We start from the raw sequence: 12,138 nt of genomic DNA, 5'->3' as shown, positions 1-12,138 counted from the left end.
GCAGATTTCTGGGATGCTTGTGATGCTGAACAGGAGGTGACTGGAACAGCCTCTCCCTGGGGAGGTTATAAAAGTTGTCATGTTGGCACTCTGAGGGAGAAGAGGGATGTGGCAGAATCCACTGGCTCCAACCAGCAAGGACCGTATCCTTCAGCCCCCCTAGCTTGGACATGACCCTGCCCGTGGGGAAGAATATATTTTTCATCTCCTTCCTGCTCTGCTGAGGTCGGCAGAGATACAGCAATGCCTTTCCCCCTTCTCCTCAAGAACAGGCACTGGTAGGGTGGATAGACCTCTTTGTTGACTGACCTGATTTCTCCCTCATCCCACCCAACTTTTCTTTCACCCAAAGAATCTGTAGGATAAAAGTCATGTACGGGATGTCTTCTTGTAGGACACGCTGCTTGTCCTGCTGATGTTAGATGCAATGAGTTGGTCAAGGCTTGAGCTATGCTGCAGCTAGAGGTGTTTGCAACTTGGGTAGATGTGGTGGAGCCCACACCAAGGTGGCTGCTGGGGCACCAAGGATGAAGAAGAGCCTGTCTGCATGGTGGGGAGTTACTCAGGGGGGCTGGTGTGCACCCAGCTTTCGCTGTGCAGCCACGTTGCTTGTAGTGTTGTGGTTTCAGTGGCTTCACATAAGCATCCCGCTGTCCCATCAGGAGGAGCCTCCTGTCCCTCTGCAGGCAGTGCTGGCAACTCCCTGCCTCTGGAAGAGGTTCCAGCTTTTGGCGTTGGATTGTCTTTGCCCCACAACCCTTTCTGTCTTGTTCCCCTGCCATGCAACACAGCCATACTGCAAACCGCGCGATTGCTGAAATAACTAGCGTGTCTTAGGTTTCATGTCCTAGGATGCACGCCTGCTTTGCCCTTTAGGGATGTGAATTTTGTTTGAATCTGCCTTTTTCTTTTCTTCTTTGACAACCCTTTCCAGTCTTGCACATGGTGATTGGCTATTCGGGCTCATGCTAGAGTCATACTAGAAACCAGACTGGATAAAACAGCAGCGTTAGTGATAATCACCCATTGTGTTTCCCTCACAAAGTCGGGATGAACCTACTGTAATGCCTTGGAAGTGTGGGTGAGCTTTAAAAACTAAAACAATTGGGTCCCGTTCTTTATTGTCTTCTGTCCCGGGGAGCTGATTGTCATGAATTGTAAAGGAGCTCTCCTGATTTACACCAGGGGAAGAGGTGGGCCCAGCGCATCCAAAAGTCCAGAGATTTTACATGTTTGCGTTTCATTCTGGATGGCCCTAATCTTGGAATTGGGAAAATTCCATTTAAAAAGCCATTTGTGTGGGATTTACAACCCAGCTGGAAGTAGTAAATACCTGAAATCTTGGAACTGCTTATGCTCTCGCTCAAGCTCCTTCATTAGATAGATCATGAAATTCCTTGTGAGGGAGCCAGTTTCCACCCCATTCTGCAGGCTCCCTTTTCCTTGTATCCACTTTGGAGCAGCTTCTCCCAACGCTGGCAGCTTCCCCTGCTTGGCAGAACCTTTTGCTTTTTGAGGTTTTCCTGCTATCGAGCGGCTGGTCACAAGAGCCGTTCACCCACCCTTGCCTTCCAAAAATAGCAACAAATGTGGAGGATGGCCAGCATGTCCCAGGATGGTCAGCATCTCCCGAAGGTGCCCAGCACCTCCTAGGGCTCAGTGGCAACAGGAAAAGTACAATGAAGTGCTATCAGGGAACCAGCATTAAAAATCAAACCCAGTTATCTCCTATGTTCTGCTTACACTGATGCTGAGAAGGAGAGAGGACCTTCAAGGAGAGGATTATGGCCTTGGGATGCAGTGACCAGGCTCCAGAGCAGGTGGGGTTGACTTTAAACTGCTGCTTCCAGCACTGCGTGAGAGCTCTGTTTGACTTGTCCTCCTTTTGCCGTTCTCTTACTTGAAGACATCCCCTTCCCAACCCCGGATCTGCTCTGTACACCATGGCGATGCGCTTCACCTGCTCTGTGCTGGCCCTGGTCTCCTCTGTGAGAAGTGGTGGGACAACGTCAGATCAGACTAGAGAGCTTGGACCCGTGTAAATTCACCAGCTGAGGATCTCTGGTCTGCATCATCCCATCTGATGATGAGGATGGACTGTTCTCTTCCCTCTCCAGCACTTTGAGGTTACATAGATGGGAAAATCATCAGGAATAGGGTCTAGAAGGCAGGCAGAAGCTGTCAGGGTAGGCCGTAATCCTTCATTAGCGACTATGTCCTCTTTGGAGATGAGTATGGTGTCCTTACACTTCTTAAGATCTGGAGTGATGGTGCCCTTTCTACATAGGACATCAGTGAGCCTGGCTCTAGAATGGCCAGCTGAGCAATTGCGAGAGCTTACAGAAGGAGAGAGGGCACCTATTGGGTTTCCACTGAAATTCTGGTTGTTTTTGTTTTTCTCTCTTCACCTGTGATGAATTCTGGAAGCGGATCCATAACTGCGGCTCTGGCTGGGCTGTGGCAGGCAGCGAAACGTCTGGGCTAAATGGAAAAATCAGCAACCTCAGGTTGTAAGTCAGGCGCATTTTTACACAACGGAAAACCAGAGTTTGACTATTTTGCGTTGTATATTTAAAAAAAAATAAAAATAAAATAAACAGTCAAACCCCAGCCAATGATTTCTAATGCCAGCGGAGTAATGCGGTTTAATGCTGAAAACTTTATTAGCAGAACAATGCATCATTTTACAAGACATTGTTTTTCCACCCTAGCGTTCTTATTACTCAGTGGAGGGTTAGGGATCCAAAACTTTTGAGCTGCCTGTAAAAGCTCGAGCTGTTCTTCCAGATGTACCTCCGGTGATAGACCCGTGTTCAGGAGGGAGCTTCGGCCCGTGCTTCCAGCTGCTGTCTGCCAGGGGACTACATCCTCTCCGCCGCTCCTATATAAAATGAGCCTCATCAGGATTAAGGAGAGTGATACGCTTTCGCATCTGTCTGCTGACTCTTTCGGCTGTTTTAAAGATGTGATTGCATTGCTCGCTTATCCCATCCTACCTTCTGTCCAGACTTAAGAGAAGGCAGAGGAGGAAGAGAACTTGATTATCAGGGCTCTGCATTGCTGCGACTAGGGAGCCAGGTTTTGCTGTTAGGAAGAAAGCATGAAACGGGACTGTGGCTCACCAGCTGAATTTGCGGGCAGCTGCTATTGCAAAGTCAGAGGACACGAAGGGGAAAGTCCCCACGGTGTGTACCTCAGCACCCCATGTTTTCTGGGGTCGTTGGTCCAAGGAGACCAACAGCAGCGGTTGTTCCAGCTGGACTTGGTGGACACCCGAGTGGGAGTAATGGGTTATTTTACAAGCAGGGTGGGTGCACCTTCCAGGACAAAGCACGTGGCTGTTTATAGTAATAAGGGTACGCGCATGTGCGTGTTTACAAGAAACAAAAGGTGCCTGCGCTGCCCGTCTGCACCTCCTGAAGGTGAGGTGTGGGCACTCGCGTCGGAGCAGCCCAAAAGCAGCACCTGTGTTTTGTCAAGTCTTTCTTGGGGGGGGCAGATGCATTTAGTCCTCTTTTTGGTGGAACAGGTTTTTTTTCTTCCTTTGTATTTTGGGGGTGAAAAAAATTGCAGCTCAAAATATATTAAGAAAATTTCCAAAGGGCCGTTTCTCGCAGTAGTCTCAAATTTTACCCCTGTTGAAAAGGTGCAGCCAAGAGGGCTTTAAGAGAAGTGGGATGTTTTTCTGCCTGCACCAGGTATTTTGTTCTTGAAGCAGCAGCAGCAAAGTTAATCTGGGTCAGAACAAGCTCCCCTTCCCTTGCCTCACTGTCCTTAAAATCTCTTGGTGAAGTGCTCGTTCCTGGGAACTTTGCCATCCATTCCAGCAGAGCTGGATTTCATTTGATGACCCTGTGAATGAATAAATAAGTGCATATTCATTTATTCATTTTGCTTCCCCCTAGAGATTTCACCTAAATTGTTTATCTTCTTCCCTCTGTTGGCGCGGGATGCTGCAGGAAACAAAGGGCTCCGCAAGCTGTGCCTTGTTGTTTCTAGCTGTGAAATTTACTTTTCTTTTTTTGTCACGCTTGGCTCCAGCACACAGCCCTGCGTGGATTTATGTGCCCAGCTCCCTTGGCACAGCTAAAGACCGGGGCTTCAAATCTGATTGTTTCAACTGTGCCATTGCTGATGCTCTCCTGGGGGGGATTTTTATTGTGATCGCCATTTTTGTCTCATTTATTGTGAAAATATGTAATTGTAAAGGCTTTTAGTTAACAGCATCAGCTCTGAGCCTCTCAGCTGGGAGTGGGGAATCTGTTAGGTGCACTGTATGCGCAGGCAGACGTTACTCCTCTGGCAGCAGAAAGGAGACGAGGAGCTTGGTGGTGCGGGGGTGTGCGTGGGGTATCCCCAAGCAAACTAAGCTCTCAGGATCCCTCCAGCATCTTTCAGCCTTGATTTTCCTCCCAGAGCTCCCAGCTGATCCTTTCCCCAGTCCAGCAGACAGGGCCAAGTGCAAGGCTTGGTTTCAGCAGGATAGATTCAGATCGATTCCGAGGAAGGGATCTGGATTTACGCTGAGGTAGCTGAGAGCAGTGTCTGGATCACCGCTGCGCAGACTGTGCCCTTGGTAAAACAAGGATTGTGGAGAGGGGGGGTTCAGCCGAGGGCACGGTATTGTTGTTCGCTACCACTTTTCTCTCCTTATATTATATATAATAACAGATGAGGAATGTTCCACCACCGAGCATCCCTACAAGAAGCCCTACATGGAAACTTCTCCGGCAGAAGAGGATCCTTTCTACAGGTCCAGTTACCCCCAGCAGCAGGGACTGAACACTTCATACAGGACTGAATCAGCCCAGCGCCAAGCATGTATGTATGCCAGCTCTGCGCCCCCCACGGACCCCGTGCCCAGCCTAGAAGACATCAGCTGTAACACGTGGCCGAGCGTGCCATCCTACAGCAGTTGCACAGTGTCTGCCATGCAGCCGATGGACAGGTTACCCTACCAGCATTTCTCTGCCCACTTCACCTCGGGGCCGCTGATGCCGCGGCTCAGCAGCGTGGCCAACCATACCTCTCCCCAAATAGGAGATACCCATAGCATGTTTCAGCACCAAACCTCGGTTTCTCACCAACCCATCGTCCGGCAGTGTGGACCTCAAACCGGTATCCAGTCTCCCCCCAGCAGCTTACAGCCCGCAGAGTTCCTGTATTCCCACGGCGTGCCTCGAACCCTTTCGCCCCACCAGTACCACTCGGTCCACGGCGTGGGTATGGTGCCAGAGTGGAGTGAGAACAGCTAACAAGGCGGTCAGGAAAGTGCAAGAGCATTGGCCATGGGAGAAAAAAAAAAAAAAAAAAGGGAAAAGGAAAAAAAAATACTCTGTCGATAATAAAAACGAGAGTATTTTGCAAGACTCCTTTTAACTGAATGTTCACCGATAGCACTCGAGAGGGACGGACACTGATTGAAACCACAGATGAAATGGTCATCGGCCTTGGTGTGACTTGCTCCCCGCCCCCCCCTTTTTTTTTCTTTTGTTTCGAAAGAAAAATCAACAGATCAGCACACTTCTCCCCCCGCCACGGTCCCCACCCAGTTTGTGTTGCTGCCACCGCCAGCCCTGTGCCCTTGTCGTCCCCCTCCCGCCCTCCTGCTCTTTTTGTTCTTCAAGGGACACCAAACTCCTGCTGCCTTTCTCAACACAGTCAGAGTGCTTGAACGAAAACAACTAGGATGTTACTTTTTTTTTTTTTTTGTGGTGTTGATGTTGACGATGTTATATAATAAATAATAATATATATATATATTTTCTTTCAATTTTCTCAAAAAAAGACACCGGCCCTTTTTACCAAGGGTGGATTTTGGAGTGGTGTTTCTTTTTTTTTTTCTTTTATTTTTTTTCCCCCATTAGTATTATTGTTACTTTTCAACAGAAAGAGGTTTTATGAACCGACAAATAAGAAAAGCAGGTACCTACCTCGCCCGGGGCGTTGTACCACGAGTGAAGTCAGTCCCTGCAGGGTGCCGCGTTTCCTTACAAACGCCCCAAATCACGTCTCTGCAGGAACCGGCCCCGTAAACTCATCTCCTTTCCCACTTGTGTGTAATTCTTTCGCTCTTCTTTCCTTCCCATCTCCCGGTCTTTCCCGGTCCATCAGCTGTGTCTGACGGAAGCATGGGGTATCTTTCAAACTTGAAAACATCCATGGCTTGTGTCCTGCCGAATTTTTACCGGCATGCGGAAGGCGAGGCTCTGAGCCAGCTGCGAGGGGGAGGAAAAGGAGGGGGGGGGGACAGCGAGAGGAAAAACTTTGCTCATAAAAATGATGATGACGCTTGTTTGCAATCCTGGACTTTCATTTTATTGTGCATTCTTTTTCTTCCTCTCCAAAGGAAAAAAAAAAAAGAAAAAAGAAAAAGAGATACTGGTCTGGGTATGTTAAATGAGATATTAAATAAATGTGTTTAAAAGGAGCAGAAAATGATCATGAGAGGCTGGGAGTGGGGGAGGCAAGAAGAGAAGAAAAAGCAAGTGTGTGTAAGTAAAACTGTCTACTGCAGCATTTTTCAGGTGTAAAATTTCCTGGTACTATTTATTTATACATGGGACTTCAAATAACTCATGGTATGTCACAAACCTAGGAAGCAGCTGATTCACAGGGGTTAAAATTTTTATTGAAACAGAAGTTTGCTTTCTTTTCTTTTTTTTTTTCTCTCCAAGCTGTGCACACTCTATATAATTTACATATATTTTTAATTAAAAGTAATTCTAATTAACGAAAGAGGTATACCTGTGTGTCAGCAACTGAGAATGTGGGTGTGAATGCGTGGGAATGCCGGTATGGGCGTGGGAGGGATTGTAGACAGGTATCCAAAGCCATGTAGCTAAGAAGAAAAAAATAATCCCCACCTAAGCTACGCTTTCCTATTCTTGTGTGCCGATTTATGTCTAATAAATACCACATGCTCTCAACAGCAAGGGACCTGCCCACCTATTTTTAATTTTTTTTGTTTTGTTTTGGTGTGGGTTTTTTTGGTTCTTTCTGCTCGATGCCCCTAAGTTTGAGTTTTATTTGTTTCCGGTGTACCACAGGAGGTACAGCATCCCAATGGGGATGGGCTGAGCTTGAGACTGCTGTGTTCGGGTGTGTGTGTTTGTCCCCCTACAGAACTGCCTGGGTCCCCCAGGTCCTTCCCACCCAACCTGTCCCCAAGGGACTCTGGGTTCCCAAGGGACATGCTCTCCTGGGATCACTTTCCCATCGAGGCAGATTTAGAAGCGACTTTGGGAATCCAGGTGGGTGCTGGGGTGGCACCAGGAAGCCCTCGTGGAGATGGAGCTGCCCCCCTGTTCCCATGCAGAAGGGATCGGTGAGGGACATCTGGCCCAGGGGAGGTGTGGGGCCGTGTCCCAGCCTCAGCGAAGGAGGGGAGGATGCTGGATGCTTCACAGATTGGAAATAAGATGGGAAAATCAGCTCCAGAGAAATAAAGAGATTGAGGCCAAGAAGCCCAGCAGAAAGGTCCCCTCCGTGTGGCTGGTAAGCCATGGCCGCCCCAGGGAGCAGCATGGCCAGGTCCTGGGACTGAACCGAGGAGGTGTCCCCAGCCTGTCCCACCGGCAGCAGCTCATCTGGCTGCAGCAGCGGCACTGCCAACGCATGGCCTGCAGCCTTGGTGGCCTCCTGTGCACCTGAGATCTAGGGACACCTTGCAAAGGGATAGCAAGTGAGTAGGATTAGCAGAGCCCCTTCACAGGTGGTGCTCCCACCCAGCTGTCCCATGGCAGGTAGGACCTGGGGGATGGCGTCTGCTGGGCCTATCCCAGCCTTCGGCTGTCTCTGCTTGCAACAACTGGGTTTCATAAATGTTGGGCTAGATGCAGTCAAAATGCCATGCTGGGAGCTCGGTCTGGGTATTAGCCACGTTTGCAGGCAGAAGGAGATGTAGGCATCATGTAACCTTTCTGCGGGCATGGCTGGGACCTCAAGTAATAGGCAAAGCTGTTTGTCTTCATGGAGCCACCCCCAGGGAAACACTCAAACGTTGCATTGCTCGGTAAATCACATGCTGTTCCTCCAGAACATGCAGTTGTCCAAGATTAATGACTGAGTAAATTGCATTTTGAGTTAAGGAATGAAAAATTACACTGTATTTAGCTGTCAATTACATTGTACTTTCCAGACTTCGTTATCCCACTGCTAATCTTGTAATCATCTTATCACTATATGGTAATTTACATGTAATTAAATGGCCAGTGGTTACTCTGTAAGTAAAGAGGTCTTACCAGAAATGTGTGCCATGCATCTCAAAGAGTATTAAGAAAACTAAACCCACATGGTAAATTATTTCTCAAGCGTCGGAAGGAAAGCCTCAAGCTTTCAATTGCCTCTGAGTTCCTCGCATTATTTTTTTGGCTCTTCATGGAAATGCCGAGGCTCATTGGTGGAGTCTGCAATGCCGTGATGGGCTCTGATCGCTGGGTTTTGGCTGCTGAAAAGCCAGGTAGCTCCCCGAGGATGCAGCCTTGTGGAGCCACGTTGGCATGAGGAGCATCAGTGGCAGGAGGATGGACCTGTCACAGCAGCAACACCTGAGATGAAGGCAAAGGTGGGTGGGAGGATGCGATACAGCCTTCTCCTCCTCTTCTTCAAGAGTTTGTTACTGGCTACTGCTTCAACATGGCATTTCTAGGCTTTAGCCTTGATGGAGCCCAGTTGTGCCGTACGAGCACAACCTGCTCTTCCATTGAATGAGTAGGACTGTGAGGAGTCACATAGGACGTGAAAGAAAAAAAGGTGATGTGTTCAAAGGCCCATGGGGACTCCCAGCCTGGATGTGAATGTGCCTGGTCTGTGTTGAGCCTTGAGAAACACCTTGAACTTCTTCCCAACTGGTCCGAAACAACACTGGAAGCTGTCAAGGAGGAGGGTGTTCCCTCCCTTTGGTCGTGATTTTATGTTACAAAGAGCCTGAAGTGATTTCCTTAATTTCTCTTCTTACGGACTTATTCCTTAGCAGTGTATGATAATGATCATGATAACAATAAACAAACCAAAAAATTAGGGAAAAAAATATATACATTAAATAGGAGTTACTGTCATTGAAAGAAGTGGACAAAAGAGGTTGCAAAATTCACCTTATTCAGAGCTAAACTGGTAATTTATCCCTAAGAAGCCTTGAAACTTGAGGAAGACCATCCCAGCATGGTACAAGTGACCAAGCATGGCCACCACCAGCCTTTCCCTTCCTGCCTGCAAGTCCCAGGAGCCATAAACCAATCCTCATTAGTGCCTGGTGGCTTCCCAGCACCATAGGCACCATTGAGGGTGCAGCGGGGGTGGGCTGGATCTGGGGTGCTTCTGCCATGGGCTTGGGGACAGGGATGGTGGAAGAGTCCTGAAGAGCTGGACTTGTCAATCCCACTGCCCGGGAAGTGTCCTGGAAGGTGAAGCATGTTCCCAGGCAAGAAGGGAGCTTGGGCACCGAGGGGAGCCTTGCAAAGCTGGTGGAGGAGGAGGGCTGGTGTGGAGGGTGGAGAAGGCAATGGTGGCCCACCATCCTCCTCATGGACAGGGGACCTTCCTCACCACAAACCTCTCCCTTTTGGTGACAGCCTTGGCACAAGCTCACTGCTCTGGCAGCGTGGAAATTAGCCGTGAAACATCACCAGGCAGAAGAAAAACAGGGCTTTGTGTATGAACCATAATAAATAAGTGCAGGCTGCGCAATTCCTTCAAGTGGAGCAGGGGAGAAAGAAACCCAACCTCTGCTAAAAACATCTTTTAAAGAACGAACGCAAATTCCCAGGCTGTGGTCACAATGCTGTTTTTTCAGCTGCCTTCCTGGGCTAAAACACTCCCCGCAGTTACCGTAGCTTGTACCTGGGGAGGCTGCAGATGCCCCGAGCGGGCACACAGAGACCTCTTTGTTTGCCCCATCAGCTCACCTCCACATTACTAGTTTCCACAGCCAGGATGCTGGGTGCTTTCGGGAGGAGCCTTTTCCCCACCGTGGTACCTGCTGGGATCAGCAGCTCTCAAACCTGCATTGGTGAGGTTTTTCCTAGGGACAAGGACACTTGTCACCCCTCTCCTGCTCGGTGCTGCTCCAGGACAGAGCTGTCCTCCCCCCTCCGCTTCCCAGGGCTGAAAACTGCCTTTGTGCCTTGAGGGCTGAGGGAAAAAAAATATCCCAAAGCCTCAGGATTCTTGCTCATAAATCCAGCCCACAATATCATAGATTTTACAGTGCTGCCAACTCTGACAATTTTATGATGAGTCTCCTGCGATTTGCAAAAGTGTTTTTTTCTTTTTTTTTTCCTCTTGAAGTTTCCAGTTCCTGGAGTCCTGTGATTATATGAGACTCTCAAGGGATTCTGAGGGTTTTTTTTCCTCTCTTGTTTTTTCTTCTTTGTTGGGTTTTAAAATATATAATAAAGTTGGAAATATTACTGATGAGGAAAGTGAGGCAGAGAAAAGAAATGACTTGTCTGGAGATGGGAGTAGAACTTATCACCAGACAAAATATACTTAGTTTTTTGGGGGAGAGGGGTTCTTGCTGGAAAAGTGAATGCCTTTTCTGGAGTTTTTAAGTAATAAAAATTTCCAAGTTTTAAGTGAATGGAAAATGTTCAGAAAGTGGCTTGAATAAATTCCCACCCCCAAAAAGGGGAAATATTTTGTTTACATTTAGAAGATTTTTCTCTTTCGAAATTTCAAAGGAAATTTTTCAACCTGAAGTCATTTCAGAACGAAATACTGATGTGTTTCACTTGGAACCCACCGCACCCGGCGGCTCCAACGTCTTCTACTTCCTTTGATTGGTTGAAACAAATCCTACAGCCTCAGCAGCTGGTTCTGACTGTGCTTTGCTGTGGGTTCTGCAGGCTTTGCCCTGCACCTGGGAGGACTCAGCTACAGCAAAGTATAGTTAGAAGTCAACAAGTCTCTGCCATGGTTCCCCTATGAGATAAATACATGCATTTAGGTGCCACGGCTCCTACTGTCAATCAGAAGGGTTGTTGGTGGGGCAATGCTGCTTGTTTGAGCATCCTGTGCTGTTAGCATCGCCCCTCTCCTGGGAATTCCAGGGCAATGCCCGTTGCTGCCCGTCAGCAGGAGCAGAGTCCCGTGGGGTCTGCAGGTGCCCTGAGTTAGCCAAGGCTTCCCACCAGCATCATTTCCACCTGGATGAGCCCTCCCACCACAGGGATTAAAGGCAGAGACAAGAGCAGGGTTGGGCTCTGCTGTGGAGGTTTTGCTCCTAGTTGTATTGTCAGCTCAGCAGGACTGCTGCTGTTGGGGCTGTGTTTAAGCACAAGTGAGTAAAAAATGGGGATGTGATGAGGAGATGGAAATTGGTCCCTGTGAATGGGTTTCTATGGAACCTGTGCAGTGCTCTCACTCAGGATATAGTGTGTTGGGGGAATTTGGCCTCTACTTAAGACCTAACAAATGACTTGTAATATGCCTCAAGGTAAAAAAATGTTGCTTGAATTATGAACAGAAAGTCCAGCCCTAAATTGGAGGGGGGAAGGGGCAGGAACCTGCTGCAGTGCATAGTGAGCTCTTTAATAGCAAGGGACTGAGGGCTCTAGTAGTACTTATATCCATAAATGCTGGTGTTGAGATGTGTTTGTTGCATAAGGCCAAACAAGTATATTATTATTTTAGTATCATGTTAATAATATACTGTTGCTCTTCCTCTACTTTATGTGACCTGGCATGTGGAGAATGCCACTACTAATGTGTGTCTGTATCACTGCAGGGCTTTGTGCTGTTGTGATATCCCTATGGCTAGCTCCAGGGATCCTGAAGTCATCAATATTTTATTTCAGCTTTTACTTAGACCTGCGTTGTGATGAATCAGAAATTTGTTTGTTGTCCCTGGGGTTTTCAGGGGAACATTCTCATCAAAAGGTAATGAGGTGGTCAGGATGGAGTACTATTTCCTCTTTTCCTGCTCTTGGTGTCTGGACTTCTAACGCATCCTTTATGATCGCCTCCCTGGACCTGCTGGCTATGTTTCTGCTTGTGCAGCTGACCTTTGCTGCAGGGATGCATGGCTAGCTCCCGTTCAACTTGTTCACCAGGACCCCGGGTCGTTTTCTGCTTTCTAGCCCCAGCCTGTCCTATTCTATGGGGCTGTCCGTGTCAGAGGCAGGGCTTTGTCTTTGAGCC

General features: G+C 48.3%; 1 protein-coding gene across 8 annotated transcripts in view; it reads left to right on the top strand.

Moving 5' to 3' along the window:
- TBX5 (T-box transcription factor 5) overlaps positions 1 to 5,758 on the top strand; it is a 46,470-nt gene extending 40,712 nt beyond the window's left edge. For all 8 annotated transcript variants that reach the window (XM_075769465.1, XM_075769463.1, XM_075769461.1 and 5 more), the window contains one exon: positions 4,672 to 5,758. In XM_075769465.1, the coding sequence (XP_075625580.1) occupies positions 4,672 to 5,255 (584 nt within the window). In that variant the 3' untranslated portion in view covers positions 5,256 to 5,758. The remainder of the gene's footprint in view (positions 1 to 4,671) is intronic.
- Positions 5,759 to 12,138: the final 6,380 nt, after the last annotated feature.

The sequence above is a fragment of the Balearica regulorum genome, chromosome 17 (assembly GCF_011004875.1).
Source record: "Balearica regulorum gibbericeps isolate bBalReg1 chromosome 17, bBalReg1.pri, whole genome shotgun sequence".
NCBI lineage: Eukaryota > Metazoa > Chordata > Aves > Gruiformes > Gruidae > Balearica > Balearica regulorum.
The sequence above is the reverse complement of the archived record's forward strand: the minus strand, read 5'-3'. Positions and strand labels throughout refer to the sequence as shown.